This window comes from Gymnodraco acuticeps, unplaced genomic scaffold, assembly GCF_902827175.1.
Source record: "Gymnodraco acuticeps unplaced genomic scaffold, fGymAcu1.1, whole genome shotgun sequence".
NCBI lineage: Eukaryota > Metazoa > Chordata > Actinopteri > Perciformes > Bathydraconidae > Gymnodraco > Gymnodraco acuticeps.
In genome coordinates, this window is record NW_022992206.1 from 748,357 (window position 1) to 770,707 (window position 22,351).

At 40.2% G+C, this 22,351-nt stretch overlaps 1 protein-coding gene across 8 annotated transcripts in view; it reads right to left on the bottom strand.

The window, feature by feature from the left end:
• anks1ab (ankyrin repeat and sterile alpha motif domain containing 1Ab) overlaps nucleotides 1–21,421 on the bottom strand; it is a 53,158-nt gene extending 31,737 nt beyond the window's left edge. For 7 of the 8 annotated variants that reach the window (XR_004568017.1, XM_034205733.1, XM_034205732.1 and 4 more), the window contains exons 1-4: nucleotides 21,329–21,421; nucleotides 20,592–20,988; nucleotides 8,670–8,742; nucleotides 929–1,044 (exon numbers count right to left, since the gene is read on the bottom strand). Coding sequence is in view for 7 of the 8 variants with exons in the window: in XM_034205733.1 (XP_034061624.1) it covers nucleotides 929–1,044; nucleotides 8,670–8,742; nucleotides 20,592–20,915 (513 nt within the window). In the remaining variant the exon portion in view is untranslated. Of the gene's footprint in view, nucleotides 1–928; nucleotides 1,045–1,754; nucleotides 2,756–8,669; nucleotides 8,743–20,591; nucleotides 20,989–21,328 lie in introns of those variants that run through there. The other variant, XM_034205734.1, reaches the window with a different exon arrangement.
• Between the last annotated feature and the right edge of the window lie 930 nt (nucleotides 21,422–22,351).

The following is a 22,351-nucleotide window of genomic DNA, read 5'->3' on the forward strand; positions in this document are numbered from 1 at the left end:
GTTTTTCAAAGCAAACTAAATGAAATAGCGTTTTCTACAATCATGACCAAATGCAATATCAAGTTCCCTGCAACGTTCTCCACGGGAAACATGATAATGCTTTCAGGCAGACTGTTTACTACAGTCAAATTCAGTTATCAATATGTAATCTGATGGAGGCTATTTAAAACTGCAATATGTGCCAATGCTTTGAATTGTGTTTGTTATCATGTTCATCACAGTGGACATCCATGTGGCTTTTGATCATTTAACTAGTGTCATCATAAATGTGTAACCCAAATAAAAGTCTGCATGCAAACATGTTGTTTGCATTGCATTTGAACATACGCATGCTGCTGCAGTCTAATCAGATATTGTGCCGTTTTTGCAAGACCTTCTCATAAGCATAATAATGTGTAGAGCATTTAGTGAGATTTGGCAAGCAAACATGCAACTACAGCGTGTTTTGGTTTATTGTTTGTGCAGGTTATCTATTTATATCTATAGAGAGGTCAAGTGGGACGACTGTAAATCAAAAGAATCAATATAAAGGGGCGAGGAAGTGGCTTTAGAATTGACAGTAAATGAGATAGCATGGTTGGAAATGCTGGGAAAAAGTTAATGGGCTTTGGTTGTAATTTGTCTTTCCATTGGTGACAGCCCATATTCTGTAAAGGGATTCAGTGATGGGCCATAAATCTTAGCAGGGTCATGCATTGCACAGGAGGTGAAGAGGAGAGAGAGGAAAGGGAGCGAGGAAGAGAAACGGTCTGTGGGGTGAGTTGGGGAGAGAGAGGGAGAGGGTGAGTGGAGAAGCTAACAGACAAGCAGAGGGTGAGAGAGCAGAGTGGTGACACTAAAAGACAAATGCAGCGGGGTTGACACGGGGACAGACGGAGTGATGTAAAGTGGAAGCAACCTCTGAGATGACATGCTGCAGGTGACTCACCATGAATCGTAGGTCGTCGAAGCCATTGAGCAGGAACTTGCTCTCGTACTGCGGCAGCCCCACGTGCTCCAGCCACTCTCCGACCGGCTGGTCCAGGGCTTTACCACAGGCCCCATCTGCCGAGAGAGGGAAGCGCTTCAGCAGGGAGAAGCCGTTCAGACGGTAGCAGCGGCACTCAGAGGACGACACATGGCATTGCCACATCATCCTCGGCCAGCAGAGGCAGAGCCGAGTGCAGCAGCACCAGGCGGGGTGGGGGGGAGACAGGGTCCAGGCCGGGGGTGAGGGGCTCCCGAGGTAAGGGTGGGGGCCCAGCTAACTCAAACACAGGAGGAGGGTAGGAAGTGCTGCAGGCCTAGCTCGAGCCCTGCAGGGGACTGACTAGGCTAATATACACCCACTGGTGTTAGTGTGACTGACTGGAAATGTCAGGCGAGGGTGGAGGTAGTGCAGGGAAGGAAGCCCATCTGAAGCTTGGTGGTGTTAGTTATGTTGGACTGAGCCACTACGGCATCTTCCAACAAACAGGGTTCACTAAACATTCCTTTAGTGAGCAGATGAGCGAGTTTAAGAACAAATGCCTAGCTAGTCCGACAACAAAACAATTCTGAACACTTCAAGTCAAGAAGCTAAATCATTTTCAGCCTGAAGGGAAATGGAAACATCTGTCACTAAATCAAACATTTTCATACATCACACATTATTTACTCGGCTAAAACTATCCCCATTAATATGTTTGTCTAACATCAGAAACTACTGCATCAGGGTGTAACACAGAAATATTCAGTTCCCCCAAAATAAATTTGTCACGGTTTTCACCACATACTTGTAACGCTCTGGCTGAGTCCCATGGCTTCATTGGTCAATCTCTTTGAGAGCAAGGACACGGCTCATACAAGGAAGGTAGCAGCATTCTAAAGTACTGTTGAGGTACTGGTGTTATTTTTGATCAAGGAATACACATTGGCTTAAATCATTTTGTTTTCCTCTTTACTCCAGAGCCACAAGAAGTACGATCAGGTAGAAATATTTTAAATCCTACATTAAAAAAAAAAATTGGTTGGCTTAGGATTTCCAGAGTGTGCTGATTTCAAACTCCTCAAAGCTGTCTGGAAAAAGGCTTGGTGTCCTTGGTGGTGCCAGTGCTTCCCAGCATCCACACTCTTCAGCAGACTGCTGGCTGTGCGGCTCTGCCAGTGAGCGTGCTTCTCATCTCTCAGAGCAGTAAATCCAGGTTCAGATCCAGCAGACGGCAGGTGAGCGTCTTGACTCTGAAGCAGGGGGGATCACTACAGGTGCAGGTTAAGCTAGTTCCTTTTCTTAAGGCAGACGCCCCCTTTTCCCACCCCAGCCCACCTGGTTCTTCTCCTCGCTGGGTACGGCTAGCAGCCTCTGTGCTCAGGGCAGAGGTTTGCTGCATCCCCTGCCTGTCTGAGACATGCAGGCAGCGCAGATGCAGTCACAGCAGCTGCTCCCGGCTCACACACGCTCCCCTCACTGCTCACAGGGCATAACGTCCTGACGCCGGCTACTTCTACACAGGAGACCGCAGATCTGCCTCAACCTCAGCCCCTGCTGCCACGTCCTTTCCCACGTCCACGACAGGCAAGAGACTCAGATCATCTCCCCTTCTCATCCGAGCAAATCCCTCAAGCTCTTCTTTTTAACTCCCCCCCCTCCTCACTCTCATGTCTCTCTTTCTTCCTTTTGCTCTCGATCTCATAGCCCCATTCCCACACTGTGTGATCGCACTGCAGGGCTGCCGTATGCTGCCTGATTAAGTGGGGTGCCGCTCCACGTAACCACCTCTCTCTCCCTCACTCTCCCACTATATTAATTCCCCTCCCTCTGCCTCTCCCTCTCTCCCCCTCTCTGGCTTGCACTCTCCCTCACTCTGTCTCGCTCCCTGCCTCTTGTCCTCAAACACACAGACAGAAGCAAACACACACACTCTCTTTCTCTCTCTTTATTGTCTCACTACCCCTTTTCCCCTTTTATCTAGCTGTCCTTTTTTTGTCATACAAATGCACACACACTGTCTGTCTCTCTCTAACCTTACCCCACCTCTCTCCCCCCCCTCCACTGATTAGAATTGCAGAAGCACTCTGATCTTGCCAGTGCAGTGAGGATACCACCATCAGAGGATAGGAGCTCACCCCAAAAAAAGAGAGACCAAAGAAATCTCAGTCCTTCTCTGCCAAGAATGATGAGAATGTAAAGGGATGACGAAGAAGCAATCCTCTTCTTCAGGAGCAACGCCAAATTACTTAAGGCTCACATGAGATATTGAAACAAAGAGCCTCATCAAGCCTCTGCTCATAAGCAGACAACTTGAATTCATTTACATCTATACTTTGATGATAGGACAAGGGAGGGCAGCGTTGATTTAAGTTAGCAGAAGTGTCTTTTGCACTGAGAAAAGAAGAAGGGAGGAAACAAAGACACTATTCAAGTCCTATCTCATCTAATCTCACACGAACATACAGCATGAAAGCTTTCCAGATGCTCAATCTCAGATCAAGCATTTAAGTATAACAGATGACACTTACTGGAAAAAAGCCTTGATAAAAAAGTGTGATAAAATATAATTCAAATCGATTTTGGGGTAAAAAAGAGTCACACAGTGTTTATTGGTCGACTTTAGCCAGACCTGTGCTGGGCTGCTCACTGCGTCCACCACTGGTGTGATGTGGATACGGCTGCAAACAGAGTCTAGCTATGCAGGCTTTCAAGCTGGTTGCAATCACCTCACACATCCCCAGATGGTAGTCAGACAGTGAGTAAAGCAGTCAGGGCAAGGAGGAGCGGTGCCAACAGAGGGAAGCAAAGTGAAGGGCTATTGATTGAACTTCCTCCGTAATTGGCAGCCCGTACCCCTGTTGCTCAGGCGATCAGGTAAAAGGCCAGGGTCTCCGTGATCCGTCAGTCATCCAGAACGAACAGTGCTCATCATCCGTTATCAGGATGAGAAGCTGCTGTCAGACTGAGGAGGAAGATGAGTGAGGAAGGCAGAGGGAGAGAATGAGACAGATAAGAGACAGAGAAAGACTAATAAAGGAGGAGGCGATAACACATATGGGGAAGATAAGATGCCAATAGGACGTAAGAAGGATTGAAGTGGACTAATTAGGATTCACTACGAGATCCCACAACTCCTCCTCCTCCTCCTTTACTCTTTCCTCCTGAGCCTCTAACCAAAGTCTGCTCTTACACCACGATATCCAGACAAAGACTTTTAAAAATACCTGCCACTCCATCCAATTACATCCATTCATTTGGGACAGCAACACCTCCCACGGTAGTAGGACCTAATTACTGACTGACAGAGTATCCAACGCTCCTCCTCTGGGGGGATCTGGGTCACAGTCTTATCCCCTTTCAAACAGGCCGAGCTGTCACATCTATCCAAGTGGGTTTTCTGTACTGTTTGAACACTGTTCGGTCTTGAGTAAAAACAAAAACGATTTACAGAGGAAGAAAAGGTAGAGGTTGTGCCTATAAGGCCGTGGCTCTTTATCAGAGAAGGAGAAAAGCACTAGCTCCTTGTCAACACACCCGAGCAGTGGAGAAAATGAGCTGCAAAGCTGAATTAATTCAGGGAAACTGAAGGCGGACTCTTTTGCTTTGAACGTCAGACTGTGCCTGTACACAAACCCGAGCCGATGCCTCCTGTGTGCTGTTGGCCGAGCTCTCTCTCCTCTCCCTCTCTCTTTTTAAGCTCATTTACTCGTCGCTCTCAGCACACAATCGAGGCGCTTGTGATGGGCACACAACACAAACAACCTCATCTTTGAGCGAGCAGCAGAATGACGCAAAAATGGCAGGGCTGGCTTAAATCAGCTGACAGAAATACCCCCAAATGTTCAGAAATCTGCTTTCGGGAAATGAATCGGCGGCCCTCGGCAACTGACAGGAGAATGACAGCATACAAGGAGAACGATGGATGGAATAGAAATACACAAAACAGGAATAGATAAGATTTCCAAGTTGTGTCACGTTGAAAAGATAAGAGCTATAATGAAAAGTGACAATTTAGGTTACCATCTTCCCTCTCATCTCCTTCTCTCTGCCCCCCTCCCATCCTCTATCCCTCTCCCTCCTCCCCTGGTAATGACTCTGAAGGGTACCTGTTTGTTCCCTTTCATTAAGCTACACTGTGGAAAATAAATATGACCTCTTTACTAAGCGACACATACAAAAACAGCAACAAAAGCATCTTCGCAACCTCCCAGAACTCCTTGCACAATCTCAGATTAAAATCGGAGCAGCAACTGTATGACTCAGCTGAATGTGGGACATTTTCTGCATGCTGTTCTCCCAACAGGGACTATAAATAGCACACACCTATATGTGTAGAGGGGAAAAACAAACAACATATTTGCTCTTATGTAATGTAGAATAACCTCAGGTCTTAATTGTTAACATGGCAATTAGTGTAAGAATGCTTAAAGTCAAGTTACAATGAAAATCATAAATTACCTCTGCAATGGAAAACAGCTGTGCTCTGGGGTTGCTCTGCTGTTATGCATTTCCTTTTGCAAAAAAGTATATTGCTATATTGTGCGATGGTTAAAAAAAGCGTAAAATAAACTGATTTACACATAAGAGAATGTTAAGATGAAGAATTAAGGTTTTTTTTTAATTATAATTGGTGTTGTTACTTTTATATCTTTTTTAAATAAAGCATAATTAGTTTGTCTGTTTTGCACATCCTCCTATTAATATTTGTGGACGTCCTGCACTAAACTGTTTTATTGTAGAGATCACTACAGTATGTTCTTGATATTTTCTATTCTATATTTCTATCATTGACCTTCTACTTTCCCCCAATTTTGTATGTAGGCTACTCTTAATATTTAAAAAATGTCATCAAATATAACATATTCAACAAAAAAATTAAATAACGTGCTTTAACCACTAGGCGGTGCGGGTTAAAAAACTGTCAAGTTTACAGTGTTTACACAATAAATTATACTTTCCAGTATAATTTCCAGTTTAGTTTATGACAGATGAATTTTGTTATCCACACATATATTGCTTTGATATTTGTAACACCAAACCGACAGAAAAGATGGTCTTAACATGACCCAGTGGTCTAGTTAATAAAACATAATAATATCAAACATAATATTACTATTAACTTTATTGTGAAATCAAAACAGAACGGTAAAGAGAAATACAGTTCCAGTCTCTCGATTTGAAGCTTATGCATTGTACCATGAACCTGTATAGACCTGTAACAGTCAACTGCATGAGGAGTTGGAAAGGTAGTTTCTGAAGATGTTAGAAATAACACACAGCATGCAATGCCATAATAACTTTTTTAGTGTATGACACTTATGTATGTATAACATCTGAAGATGTGTAGTTTTATTCATGTTTTCACATAATGTTACAGGATATTGCTATATTATGTCACATATTGTAGTTCTACACATTAATATCTGATTTGTAAAACATCACAGACAGAAAGGTATATCCGTAATTTAATGGTAAGCTATTGAAATTGTGATTCCATAGATGTGTCTCCCATCACCCAAATCCCCTGACTATTCTCTCAACTCAGTATTTACATTCTTATATTCAAAGAAAATCAGTAATATCTAATATCTAAAGTCCCTGTCTATCAGCTGTGCACCGCTACCTATCTACCAATTGGATCAAATTACTATTGATACTGCAAGGAGACGTATTGTGTGAAGAGAAATTGAAGATGTTGTTTAATTGCTGATATATTTATGATCCACGTCACGTATTCAGTTTCCGTGGCAGTTGTTCCTGTTTGTCCAGAAGTGTTCTCATCAGGGCTCTATAAATAAAGAACTACGGCAGATATGTAATATTTAATGCAGCCGAACTGTGTATTACAATGCCGTTATGTGATGACTTCCAAAGAGAAAAGCAAGCACACTCAGAATAAAGTATTATTATTATTATTTTTATATTTTCGGATTTCACATCGCATAAACACCAACCACCAATTATGGGTAGTTCAATGTTTTAGCCTATCAAAACCTCTGAAAAAAGAAATGTGTCTCTCAGAAAAAAAAACTATGGGAAAAACACAAAAGCATTGTACACAATTTAAACCAATGAATGTTGTGTAATTAACAAGGATAAACTGATGTTTTTTAGTGGATGAGTATGGCAGATATCACTGTTAAAACATTTGACAGTGAGGGGAATACGGTTTTATTATGAAAACTTCGAGACCAGAAATACTGTTTTCACCCACGCTAACTTTACATGGAAGCTGCCGTCAATAGAAATGAATAGGGGGAAAGACGTAGTATATACACGTTCTCCTGGCGAGACCTCAAATCATCTTCGTAATATCTATCAAACTATCCTACACATGGATTCTAAAAGTACAATATACACTTCTCACTAGAAATCTAAACAAAAAGCATGTTAATGGCCAAACTATCCTACAATTTAGGATTTTCCAGAGAGGGTTATTTGTGAATATACGACCCTCCGGAGCGTTTGCAGTCAACAGGAGCATTAGAGGTTGAAAACTTTCAAACGTGATTATAGGTCGTAATAAGCGCTTGAACAATCGACCTATTTGGTCGTATGAGTTGGAGGACTTGTTACAATAGCTATATAGCTTTGGGGTGTCTATAAGTAACATTTAACTAAATATTTGATTAAATTACTTTATGTCCTTAACATTTTTGAATACTCATCATTTAATTAATTGGTTGCATTTGTCAAACTAGTACTTACCTTTTAATTTATAGTAATGTATGCCAATTTAACTGGACTGACACTTTAAGCCTTCAAAATGGGCTGAAGGGGAGAGTGATATAAGATAAGTAATTTAATTAACAGAAAATACACAGATATGGTTACTGGTGGTTGAGCAGTTCAACTTCTTAATCCTCCTAACTACAAATTGTTTATTTTCTGCGTCTTTGCTTTATATTATTTGATCACAACCACGCATTATACTGTCTTTCAGCTCGGGGGGTTGGTCAGCAGATTGTTAATCTATGAAACATACTGTTCATGGAAATGTTATCTTAATAAATCTGATGAGCCCCCTGAGGCAGTGCTGTGCATACCCAGAGGAGCTGTTACACAATCATGTATGATGAAAGCACCTTATGGCAGAGTCTCTAACTAATGTAGGTAGGTTTACAGTGTAACAACCCAGGAGTGTTATCTAAACAAACTGCGCTGATGCCAGCTGGCTTCTCCCTCTGCACCGCCTAAAGGACACTTGATAAAGCATGCCATCAATTCAAGCCCTATTGAGATCTACTGCAACTCCACAAACAGAAAAAATGACAGTGAGGAGGAATTTGGAATTAGATCACCCACCAAGTGGAAACCTTGTGTGTGACTAATAACAACAATGTGCCAGACAAATGTCAGCTTAAATCCCTGTGATTTATAAGTACAAGAAAAAACTCCCCTCCGTCATCTATGAAGGTGTGTTTGAATACTGAACAGCAGCTCCTAAAATACATGACACGGTATTAAAACTTAACATAACATAATTCCCCTCCAATGAACTCTACGAGACGATCATGAATGGTGCACCAGGCTTTATTAGGAGCTATAAATGGTTAATGAATAAGACTCACCTAATCCCCCATACCCTGTTGTCATCTTACATTAACCAACCAATACATTACACACCACATAGTCATATCTCTGGAAGAAAAAACCCATTAATTCAGCATAAATTAAAATTCCTATCATCATGAAAACTTAATATGTGGTGAGGTATTACCTGAGCTTGGTGAGGGCTGTTTCTTTTTGGACGTTTCAATGCCTGCTCCGATCAAGTTCATTATCTTCTCAATCTGTGAAAATAAAACAGGCATGAAACAATGCAAACAACTACTAATGCATAACAAATCAATACAGAAATTCCTCAAAACATGCACGTAGCTCTGGTGTAACCACATCCCACCGCAGCCAAACCAATTACAACACAGGAGAGTGGAGGAGTAGCACTGGCTGAGGAGTTAGGACGGGGGGCTGCTGGTGCTGGGAGTTTTGGGAGAGGAGGCGGGCAGCTTTGCAATGATGGATTACAAGCAACAGTCCAACGCGGACAGCAATTCAATGACTAACCCACTACTCAGCAAAAACACTGCAAAGGGATGAGCTGAAATACAATCTGCAAGGCTGGAAATACATATTGACATGGCATTTTTTTACTACCTTCCCAAACACCTTTCTCACTAGAACATTTGGTTCTTCCTTTCTCTGCACTAGCCTCGGCCATGATGAGCTAAATATGGTCTATGGTCGTTAATCGTCTGGGACACAGAAATCCACTGTTCTGTGGATTCTCAGCAAACCTATTATAGAAACTGTTTTATCGAAATAGGACTTCTTTGTCGACAGCTTTAAATTGTATAAAATGTTAGATTTCTTTCTTTCTCTGTGCTTTGAAAACAACGGTTCAATTCTCCATTGTGTTTTAAGGGTGCTGATGTTGTACTTTGCTGCTCGGTGCAGTCTGTCAGTGTTCTCTTTTCACACTGTGACGTTATCAGTTTAAAGAAATGGACCTGTGACATGAGGGATACGTGTCATGTCTCATGTTCAATGTATAAGAGTTGGCAGCTCTGAACGATCGACGTGAATGGGTGCATTTCGATCTGAGAATTACGGACACTACCATGCATATACTGTACATATCCAATTTTGGATCTGTACATTTAGCTTAGCTTTTGAACTCCTATTCGGCAGTCCTGACCCCAAATCAAGAGTTCTGCACAAACCAACCCTCCACAGATTGAGATCTGTAGCTGACTGTTTCTTGGTGAGTATTTGATTGCCCTCTTAGACCTGTATTATTTAAGCTTCACAGAAGACGGTAACAGCTTACTGAAAGGTTAAGTGAGCACAATGATGCATGCAGGAGTTTACAGAGCAACTCAGGGAAGAGTTGTTTAGGGGCTTAGAGCCCAAAAAGTGGTCTCTTAGGAGAGCCAAAGTACATTTCCAGGTTGTTTGTCTATGTGTACTTGCTTGATAACAGTAACTCAGGTTCCGACTAAGTGCTTTTGGTTGCTAGACACGGTATGTCATCAAGTATAAGTGAGGACAAGGAGATTTGTTAATTTCTTAGTTTTCTTAGACAAAAAACTATCCTCTTGGGCTGATTGACTGTCAAACTCAAGATGACGAGAGGCCTTCAATGTGTCAATCAAAGAAATAGTCCCTCTCACGAACAACATTGTCATATTTACTTGTCGTTTTTTTGTCATTTAAACAAAGTAGTCACTCAGCAAATGTCATTACCGTCAGACAGAGCAAGGCTTGCCATGCTAAGCTTGACAGCTAACTCATATTGATTGAACAGAAACGCTAGTGGAAGCAATCTTCTCATACATCCAACTCTTAACAACCAGATGGATAAGCGAAGCCCCAAAAATCTCCAACTATTTCTTTAAATAAATCATGAAAACTGAATAAGATGGGAGCTCTTTAGCAGGTGTGAGATGAGTTGTTATCCTAATGCCCTCTCTGCGTTCCATCCTATTAAATATTCAAATACAAGGATTGCGTTTCACTCATATCATTAAGCTCAAGTGGAACAGACAATTCATTTTGCCCAAGTACACAATGTGATATTTCTTCCACAGAAATATACACAGTAATATATTTACAAGTGATGACGTACCAACTAAAACAAAGAGGGTGGGATTTATCACATGTACTGCATTTGAATAATAATCACTTGTTGCTGGTTTGAGAAGTTTCTCTACTGAGCACCAGAATGCTTTCTGACTCATCGGTCAGACTATACATATTATTTGAATTCAGTATTCTTTGACTTCTGTACAACAGTGGATATCTGCATGTACGCGTTTTGACGATTTATAACAAGGCAATTAGCGAGCTGGGGTCAACTAAAATTCTTTGTCTGAACTGTTGCAGATCAGGCTGGGAACTCAATTTAGAATCAATAGTGAAGTCTATTCACAATCAGCAAAGAACATTTTTTGCAAGCCTGAATAGCTGAATCTGCATTCACTAGTGACACCAGAGACACAGCCAGGCTTATTTGATGTAATATTTAGTGTTTGAAAAAGCCCTATGCACTTCGCTAGTGGCATCAACACTGTGGAAAAGCCTTGATTAATTTGGAAGTCAGGCACGTGGGACGCATGGCATATGTCTCCAGCAGTAGAGACCTCACATTACTCTTTGAATTAACCCAGTTACATTCTATATCACACACACACACACACACACACACACACACACACACACACACACACACACACACACACACACACACACACACACACACACACACACACACACACACACACACACACACATACACACACACACACACACACACACACACACACACACACACACACAAACATCATGACTACATTACATCTGGGCTTAAGTGCACCTTTATTAAAACCTGTCACCAAAATGCTGCCTCGAGGGAAACCAGCGCCATCATAGCCAAAGTGCTGAAGTATTTCATAATATCATGCAGCCTCATCCACTGTATGAATAGCTAGATGTTGGGCACTATAACAGGGTATTCAATACAGAAAGTAAGTCAAATAAATCAAACTTATTTTTATTTACTTTTCATGAAATCATTTCCATGCGAACTCAGGTCCCTTGATCCATTAGTATTTCCAGTCATCCATTATCTATACACGCTTATACTTGATGGTTGCAGGGAGACTGAAGCAGACCCCGGATGACATTAGAAGGGAGGCAGGGTACAACCTGGACATATTTTGGGAGTTAACCACAGGAACTGACAACTATTTTCGCTCACATTTCGACAAAGCCACACGAACCAGCCTGCCAGCAGGTTCTAACCCGAGAGTCCAGACCACTGAACCACCGTACCACTCCATTAACAAGTACATTCACTTCAAACTTAAACTAACTTTTTAAACCATAAGAAGAAATTAAAAAGCAATGCCTTGACATTTTGGGACCTATTTGCTTTCTTGCTTATAACAGTCCCATGTCAGCCAGTTAGCTTAGCTTTCCGAAAAGACTGGAACAACTTTGCCCAGTCCCAAGGCAATCAATCTACTAATTTAGGAGTAAGTTGGATTTTTAAGAACGGACAGAGCTAAACTTTCCCTCTGTGTCAAGTCTTTGTGTGAAGTAAAGTTAGGCTGAGTCTCCCGGCTGCAGCTTTATAATTGCCTGACCAAAATGAGAGTGGATTTGCTCCACACTTGGATTAGGATACTGTTTATGTTTTTTGTTTTCTTTGTACTGTTTCTGTTCTGATTTTATGTCAAGCGTCTTTGAGCATTAGGAAAAGCGCTATAAAAAATCCCATGTATTATTATTATTATTATTATTATTAATATTATTATTAATCTTGTCATCTAACTCTCTGTAAAGACATTTTGGAACATTTGCAATCCTTGCTTGTAAGTATTTCTTAAGTTTTAAATTCATTTATAGCCTGATTCTGAGTAAGAAGCTGTCTTATGTTCTAGTATTTTTGCACTCGTAAATATCGATTAGTGTAGGCTAGGTAACAAAAGAAAAGTAGCACTTACGTAAAAGGGTCAAGATGTAGTTACTCTGACCTGCATACCACCTCTCAATTGGAGTTAATTTGACCCGAGAGCACGTTCCAGTGATTGTATGAGAGCAGGATGGAAGTAATCAACTTAGAAGATCTATTCACACAGAAACGTAATTAATTGTGCAGTCATGAAGCGCAGAGCTCTGAGTGGACTGCCCTGGAATCCCTGGTGCTCATCTCTGAGTGATGGCTAAGCTCTGCACCCTGATGTGATTTACATGCTAATACAGGTTGAATCTCCTCTTCAATGCCTGCACGCTGCAAAGAAATTATCCATTTTATGTCACCTTTTCATGCCCAAGTTTTCAAACTGAAAAAATATCTGACAGTTCTGATTTTATTTTATTATTTCCAATACAAGTCAAGAGGCTGTCAGAACTGTTGTGATCAATTCATGTCCTCAGATGATGTTACCTTAAGCTAATACGACTTGTTCTTCTCTAACTCAAAACAGTTGAGTATGCAAATGAAACATCTTCTCTCTTTTGCTTGAGTCCAGCTCCTCTGAGAATCTGTCGTTATTTTACTTGGGAGAATAGGAGTAGAGAACAAGCTCTTGGTAGTCAGATCATTTGACTCTAGGGTACATAAACTTTTAACCACACTTACAAAAAACTGCAAAAATGGACTGGAGTCAGAAAACCCCAAGTATATGTAGACAATGAAGAAAATAGGGAGTGATCTTGGGTTTGTGGTTTGGACCCAAATGACCCCAGAAAGATTAGATGAGCAATATAGGCTGCATCTATTTTTCAGGCAATCAACGTATAACAGATTGCTGACTTGAATGAACGTGGCTTTAATATGTAGGGACGTGGTTGTTACCTAAAGAGAGCTCCATAATGGCCAGGGGTCGGCCAATTTGATCCTGACTCTTATTGAGTTTCTCCACAGGCCTTATTATACCTTCACTCATTATGTGCTTCACTGAAAAATATACAGAATATTATGTGGCACTGTTCCATGAGAGAAAACTCTTAGTATTGAAATACTAAAGTAAACATTTAAATATTGTAATGTAATTAAAATAATTGGAAGTGTTCCCAATTATATACATGTTGCTGAAAAAATGTATAGCGTTTTAGATTCAAAGGTTTTTGCAGCTCATTCACCCATTTGAACACACACTCAGCGGGGCAGTGAACTAATCCTTACATTCGAATTGCGATAAAATAAACAACAGACATTTAAAATGAAAACATTAGCATTTGAATCTGAAAAACGTTTGCAATGACAGGAGACACAAAACATCACAGAACACATGTAGCATTGGGTCAAACTAAAAGAGGAAGAGTTCATCTAAAGTAATGTTTGGCAGAAAACTCGGCCGCAAAAAGAGTGACACCATGTCCAGACAGCAAGCACGCGTATCTTTGTGTTACGTCTCTAAACACAAACAGATCAGCACTGCATGTGCTAAAGATCAGACTGGAGATGAAACCACCTGAATGATAGACGAGTAATATTACCTATTGTCCAACATTTGTACTTTTTAAACAGAAAAAACACAGATGTAGAAAACGTTCAGCTCGCTAGCAAACTCTATTCAGCCATGTAACACCTTATTTCGGTTTTGTAGTGAAATGAGGAAGTATCAAATAAAATACCCCTCATTTCAACCTCTTGAATTAGCCACTCATTCATTGCACCTCTTTCCAAGCTAGAGACTTATAGAAACAAGGCATCCAACAAATGTCAGCGCTTCTTGCAGTAACAGTGTCATGGACATAATGGCCAAAAATAAATATTGGGATTGTTCGAACCTGTATTTATAGAAGGCCAATGTTGAGAGCCCTTACAAACCCTCTCAGGGTGCTGGTCTGACCATTAGGAGCAATTTGTGGTTCAGCTACAGACGCCCAGCATTTATCTGTAACATTTTCTTTCAGCTCTTCATTTCGGTCCATGGGTTATAGTGCACTGTTGTCTATTTTGATATGACACTGTGACCCAAATGGGCACAAAGAACAGGAACATGGTGCAAAAATAGTCATATTCTACAATAAATGCTTTGTTCGTTTTTACGAAAACCAATTCCAGCAGCCAGAACGAACACCATGACTTACAGTCCATTAACCTAAATAGCACCTCTATCACGATGAATCACTGTCAGCTATGGGGTGAAGAACTAAACCATAAAACAGATCAATACATCAGCAAACACTAAAGATGTCTATGTAAAAACCAACTGTGTCCCACTTCTACATTCACCATTATTTCTATCTACCACACTTATCTTCAAATTATACTTTATGCAGTCAAAATACAAGAAATTACTATATTTAACCATTTGAAGCAACTGTAGAGACATAAGCTCTTTATCAGACCGTGATTACTGTGAAAACTACTTACCCTTCAAAAGGAGAAAGTGAACAGTTTATTTCCTTTTTCGGTTATAGGATGTTCCTGAAGCTGCCTTGTCATCCACAATTGGTCATTTCTACAATTGGAGGTGTGCATTGTGGGGAATTCATGTTAATAAACAGATTAATGAAACATCGAACACTTTTATTTTCAGATTTGAGTATAGAGTATAGATTTTAGCATAGGAATAAAATGTGTTTTCATGCACTTGCCTTTATTCCTCCAATCTTTCTAATTTAGTCTCCAAGCTATTTAATAAGATAACGATAATGGGAAATAATCTCAAACAATGTGCTTTAGAGATAGGGAGTACAGTATTGTCCGCTGAGTCACTGATGTCCCCTGCACACAGAGCAGTGAGCCGGACAGATAATGGGAATGATGGCTGGATATAATAAACTAAGCAAAAAGGCTGCCTGCCTCACTGGCGCTGGCCTGGAAACAGAATTACCGCCTCAGTGTTATTGTCAATAAAGACAGATGGGCCAGTAGCTCCACATGATACAAGACACAGATCGCATAATTCTATCCAGCAGTCCTCATGATTTGGATAGATTTTTATTTATTTGACAGCTTTGAAACCACACACCACAAATAAAGCTGCTAAGAATGATCATAGTAAAGTCATGATGGCCTCAGTGGTGAACTGTAAATGCGGTGAGCCATAGTGACATGAGAGAAGAGCTTTGTAGACGTATTCCTCTGCTTATGGTTATAGAATATATGTTTTCATAAAAGTTTGACATTATAATTATCATACTAAGTGTCCAACTGGTTTTAGCTATATAGCCCTTTCTGTCTCTGAAGATGAAACAGCATTTATTTGTATGTTTTTTTGTAGGATTTTAGTCAGGTACTACTGGTGACCACAACACTGTGTTCTTCCTACACACTACTGCTTATTGCAATGTCAAGAAGCTCATGACGATGAATAAATGAAACCCCAACTACTATGAAATGTGACATGAACCCGAGACAGCTCGGGTTCATGAAAAACCCGAGCTGAAAACTACATTTTCTGGTAAAGAAAATGTAGTTTGTGTTAATACTTTTTTAAGCTTTTTCTTTATTTGTCTACCTTGTTCCTAGGTACTACATTGAGAGAGATGCATAACAAAATGATTGTGATTAGTTGTGACAACAGGAAAAGACAGTTACAAGCTGATGATCCCCACAAAAAAAAGCCAGATTTAAGGTTCTGAATGTATATTACAAATTTAAAAACCTGTTCCTTCCCTAAATAACATAATACAATTATTTAAAAGTAATGAAAATGTCTGACATGACATTTCTTCAAATTGAAATCCTACATTGCTATCTCCAAACTGGCAAACTTCCATTTGATTTCAAAGCACTAGCTTTTAAACAGGTCTAGCCAAAGTATGTGTGAAACAGCAGCTTTTAAGAGCCTCATGTGTTACACCCTATTTAATACACTCTATGGTTCCACCTGGTGAGACATTTTACAGGCAATGTGGCAGGTGAAACAGGACTGTGCCTCCCCCCAGCCCCCCCCCCCCCCAACACCATCCACACTGCTCTCATATTCATGTACCACATCTGTCTAACCAGATCTTGGGATGTGTTCACTCTGCCGTGGCTCTCTAGTATGAATTATAAACAATCTTACATGTACTTTGAAAATATTCCCTCTATATCAACATGAAGAGAGTTTTTATTTGCAATCTCATTTTATATCATTTTTACTATGAGAGACTCAAATCCATTGATATTGAATTCATTTTAGTTGTTCAAATCTATGGTATATCTGTTTTATAAAAAGCAGACAAACTTAATTTATAATCACTAATTCAAAATTATAATAATTTAAAAATAGCTGTATGAATCAAATCAAGTCAAAAAATAATAATAAACCACAGTTTACATCATAATAAAATACGTTTTGTTTCATTAAATGGGTCCCAATCTTTGTTATGTAAGACCACATCCATTAGAAGGTGTAGCAGCATATAAACCATAGACTGCTTAAAATACACACACACACACACACACACACACACACACACACACACACACACACACACACACACACACACACACCACACACACACACACACACACACACACACACACACACACACACACACACACACACACACTGTATGCACTTTAAAAGCTTGCATGTGTAATGACCTGAGGAATACTGCTGGGATATGTAGAGTATGCACACGAATGAAGCCACTCAAGCATCTGTAACATGTGGTTGTGTTAACCTTTGCCCTTCTTTTTATCCATTTATGGATCCATTTTGGTTTAGTTTGTTCGACAGGAGGAAGTCAAATTGTTCCATGGCAGCTGCAATGCAGTTTAAAAGGTTAAATATTCTTCAGTGGCTGATCTTTTTATTCTTTTTTACTGTAAATCTTTGGGTATAACTCTGTGTTTAATTTATAAATGCCTGATCTTTTACAGAGCTATTAGGCTACCTTGGCCAGGTCTCTGCATATTTTATTTCAATGGGACTTCCTTTAAAAAAACAAAACAATTGTTTTTGTTGAACAATATTTCCATTCCATGTTTTGGTATATTTGGACTTTTAGATATTAATGTATGTTTCCACATGTGTCCTTAACATAAATAAGTTTGTGTGAGGGACATCTCTCTGTGGCCGAGTTTATCAATCCAAAATAAAATATAAAACATGAGTGTTTAAAAGGGTAGCTTATGGATTTCTTTTAAATCATTTTGTATTTTTATGTATTTATTAATGTCAAATGAGAAACAGGAAACACACTCAGCTTGGTTTGGTTTCATATCAGTTAAGTTCAAATCACAAATGAACTGGTCTATACACAGCATTGAACGTGATTGGGTTAAGGGGGCATCTCGTCCCCTAAATGAGAATTAGACACCAATAAACATGCCAAGGAAATGATTGTCCCATATCCTGTATTCAGATCACAAACCTCTGCCATCAGATAGGTGCTTTAGGGTTCAAATAAAATACAAGTAACAACTACATACAAATAATAAATAATCAATACATGAGAAAGTGCCATAAAACAATATGTCATCCCTCTTTCAGTAAATCTCACTCAGGAAACAGGGGGTGAAATGAGGGTCTGAATTGGAATGCACTTTACGTCTGTTACTGAACTTTCATTTTTGTGGTGGCCTTTAAACCTTTTTTTTTTTTTTAAATGGTCCACTGTTACACAAGCTGACTCAAATAATACAACTCAAAATGTATATATACCACTGAAAATGTCAATGGGGTTTAAAGGTTATACTTCATCTCATAACTTCGTTTTTATAATAACAGCATCTGAATACCAGCATTTGCATTCAGAAGGCCTGTGTGTGTGTGTGTGTGTGTGTGTGTGTGTGTGTGTGTGTGTGTGTGTGTGTGTGTGTGTGTGTGTGTGTGTGTGTGTGTGTGTGTGTGTGTGTGTGTGTGTGTGTGTGTGTGTGTGTGTGTGTGTGTGTGTGTGTGTGTGTGTGTGTGTGTGTTTATATTTCTGATCTAAAGCCCAGCCTTCCTCTGAGCCTTGTGCGTCACTTCAATGTTTGATGGTGGTTGATTGCTTCACAAGATAAATTCATGAGTCAACCTTTGCCCTCGCTGCCCAACCCAAACAAATCCCTTGAAATCTGGAAGAGAAACAGACACTCGGGAGCAGTTGCAAAACAGGATGCCCTTGAGAACAGGACACCCCACCCAACATAGCCTGAATAAACATTTTTCGTCAGAGAGCAGAGGGTGGAGCAGGCACGGGACACAAGGGGAGACAAAGAGAGGGGCACACAAGGCCAAGTAAAGGTTTGAGGTGTCGGAGTGCTCCCACTGCCCTTGTTTTAAACATGACTAAGGTACATGCTCAAGACATATTGTAAAAGCCCAACCGGAAATGGATGTGACTATAACATCCACAGGGCTGTGATCAAGTACGCCTATGTTAAGTCATATATTCAGTGCAGGTATCAGCAGTTTCAAGGTTGAAGTCCAAATGTGAAGAACACTAATCTGTTCATGTTACATCTGCTTTGCATTGCATTGCTGTTAGATCATGGTAGCGCTTCCTCTCCAGTTGTTTTATTGCAGGAAAGGTCACATTCCCTTACATTTAAAGAGCATTCGGAGAGAACAAACTCTGCCAAAATCAATAGTTCAGTCTACTATGATGTGAAGGGTTTTTTATTAGCAGACATTTTAATTAGAGAATTCACATTTAGATGTGCGTCTGAGAAGGATTATAAATGGTTATTTAGCCCATTTTGCCGTGGTAAAAATAATTAATTTTTGCATCAGTAATTTGGATCCAAAACCTTATGGGTTCTTCCACGAAAGTTTAATGAAAATGTTAATAATTGTTTTTCAGTAATCCTGCTTACAAATAGACAAACCACCAAAACATCTAAAAGTTCCTTGACTGATATATAACCTATATAACGCATATGTTTGCACCCATTGTGTATCTAACAGGCTATCAAACAGGCTTTATACTATACTCCAAAAAGTTGCCAGCTAATATCATTTATGAAAAGATATTGTACAATGTCAAAACTAAACCTTAAACCCCAACTAAGATTTGTTTTGTTATCGTTGTGATAACAACTAACCCTAACCCTCAGTAGAAAGTGTCAAAATGTTGCCTACAAGCTGTGCACTAATAATACACTCTATTATCAGTCATCCGCTATTCTCCCCTCAAAGGTTTTGGACTATTTATGTGCCTTTGAGAGTTTTGGTAAGAAATGACTACTAATTTCATAGTCTTTACAGTGCTTTAGGATCAATTGACGCTCAGAAATCATTTGAAAATCACAAGTTGAGGCTTTTGGGGATGGGGAAGGGGGAGAGTTGCTCACAGAGGGCTGAAAGTAGATGGCGTAAGACGGAGCAAAGGAGCCAGAGGAGTGCAGGAGGAGACAGTGGAAGCGTGGGTCGGCCCCAGAGACATGTACTGAGTGGATTTGGAATGACAGCACAAGCCCAATTAGTCTTAGATGCTAGGGCTGCTACAGGGAGGTCGGTGCAAGTGATCAAGCCATTCATGCATTCAAGCTCTCACCCACAGGCACTCTATGCCAACAGCCTGCGTTACTACAGTCTATCACTGCTTCTGCTGGACTCCTCTGATCGCTCTCATTCTGCTGCCTCCGCTCCGCTTCCTTCCTTCCTTTCCTGAATCTTTCTTTCCTGTCCTAAAATATGCTGCTTTTAACTTCTTACAATAAGTAAAGCAATAATAAAGCAAATCACAAGGAATTGTTTTAAAGATGATATCCTAATAAACTCAAAATGGAAGAATCTTGTAAATTAAATAAATAAAATGGAAAATATAACCATGAGACTTAGAAATCAAGTTCAAATGTTTGTAGAAAGATGGGAAAATAAGTAAGGTATACCACAGAAAATGACTAATGATCCTCCAGTTAGATGTGACAATTATGACAATTAATGTGGTATCTGTGAAACGAATGCATCTTCTTTTATTTTATTTTATTTAACATATTAACTATAGTTGTTGTGTGTATGCCTTGTAACAATATGATGTCCTAAAAATACATGCAATACAATTCTTTCTTTCATTCCCACTTATAGTTGCATCTCTTTTTGGCCTCTTCACTCTATATTTTCACAAACTCACTAAACACTCTCTTTTAAGGACATTATCACACTTTATTTGAAAGCCTGTCCATGTCTTAACACCACCACTGCCACTCCCTCTGTCTTCTACACCTCCCACTGGTTTCCCTTCCCCTGAGCTGGAGTATTACCTCATCCCACTCAGAAGCAAACGATGGCATGCGCTCCATGCGCTGACCAGAGCGGCAGTTAGACACGGACCCACTGCGGCCAGCCAGTCCTCCATCTCCCTCTCCTCCAAAAGGTGACGCCAACAAGTCAGAGTCCGACTTGGACAAGCTCCGAATCAGCCCCAGGTCTGCAGGTCTGGCTTTGACCGTTGCCACTGATGTAGGCTCGGTTGAAACTTCTCTCGGGTTGTCAATGTCCGCTTCTCGATCCTGGATAACTGTGGCATCCTGCATGCACTCTGCCATTGTTTTGGAGCTGCAAAACTGCAGCTCAGGGTCCTCCATTTCCTGCAGAAATCTCACTTGTAAAGTCAGTCCAGAAAGTGATCCAGAAGTTTTTAAACCTCTAGTTGCAGTCCTGAAAAACACAGATTAATGAAATATTTGTAATTTGAGGGATTTGCCTCCAACTCCTACAAAGTGCTCCTGTCCGGAGGGAGAGGAAGCATGTAAGTGAAAGACTTGTTGTGCACAGAAACAATCATCAAGGTCCACCCACTAGTTGTATCCTGTTGCCCTCCCCTTAGTGGCTGACCGCCTCAAAGGGCCTCCTTTATCCTCTTAACTGTGGCTTTTTTGATACACTGTCTCCCTTCTAAATAGTCAGTTTATTTTCTTCATTCTTAAAAACTGATGGTTAAAGACTTGAACTGACTGCGCTGGAATAAAAACAGTCTTAATTTTTAGCATCCTCTTACCTGCTGACTCTTGTAGCCTTGCTGCTTTCCCTGCTCCTTGTTTCAGTGTCTGTCTTGTTCGGAGGTTGTTTCCCAGACTCTCCGGGAGGACAGGCTCAGTAGCGTTCTGAAGAACAGAGGACGGGAGGATCCCAAAGCCGGGCCTTATTCAGACTGACAGCTGGGGTAATCAGGTTACTGAAGCACTGGGTGGCTGCTCCATTTAAAAAGGAGGGAGAGTCAGGATTCCTCTTTTTCTGGGTGTGTGTTTGTGTGTGTGTGTCTAAGGGTGTGACTAGTCTGCAGGAGAATAAGGTTACTGAGTTGGAAAAGGTACAAAGATCTTTACTTAGGTAGGTGTTTGTAGAGTACGAGTAGGTAAGTATCAAACAATGGTTTTCACATAATAAAGACTGACTTTTTTCAGAATAATACACATAGTATTGATTATAGTTATTAATGTACCGTATGTATTTTTAAATAATCTGCTGGTAATGATGGAGATAATACTTGAATTACTAATACATCGTAATTTATAACCACTCAAAACAAAAAATATGTTTTTTTAGCTTGAGAGTTTTTGTGTTTGTGTCATAATGTTTGTTGTCCTGGAGGAAACTGGGTGTGTACACAGAAGAGGTTTTTGTAATTTGCCTGGTGTTTATGTCTGTTTATCTGTCTGTCTTTCTGTCTGTGGACAAAATGTGTCACCACTAAAGTGTGGCAACCATTTAAGACGCAGTCATGACACTTTACAGATGTGTATATCTAAAATGGGCGTTGTACGAGCCATTGCCACCCCATTTCACCAATCTGGCGCTGCAACATGGTGTGATTCTCATCGCAGGAAAATCTCTAGTTATTTGATCATATTTATTAAAAATAAGAATCCGTAAGTAACTAAAGCTCAATGTAAATTCAACGTAGTGCTGCACAAATTATTATATTTGCCCCCAAAATCTGTTGAATAGAAGTAAAAACGGAAGAAAATAAATAGCTCTGTTGAAGTACGAATAAATTACCCTGAAATAGTAACATTACTTG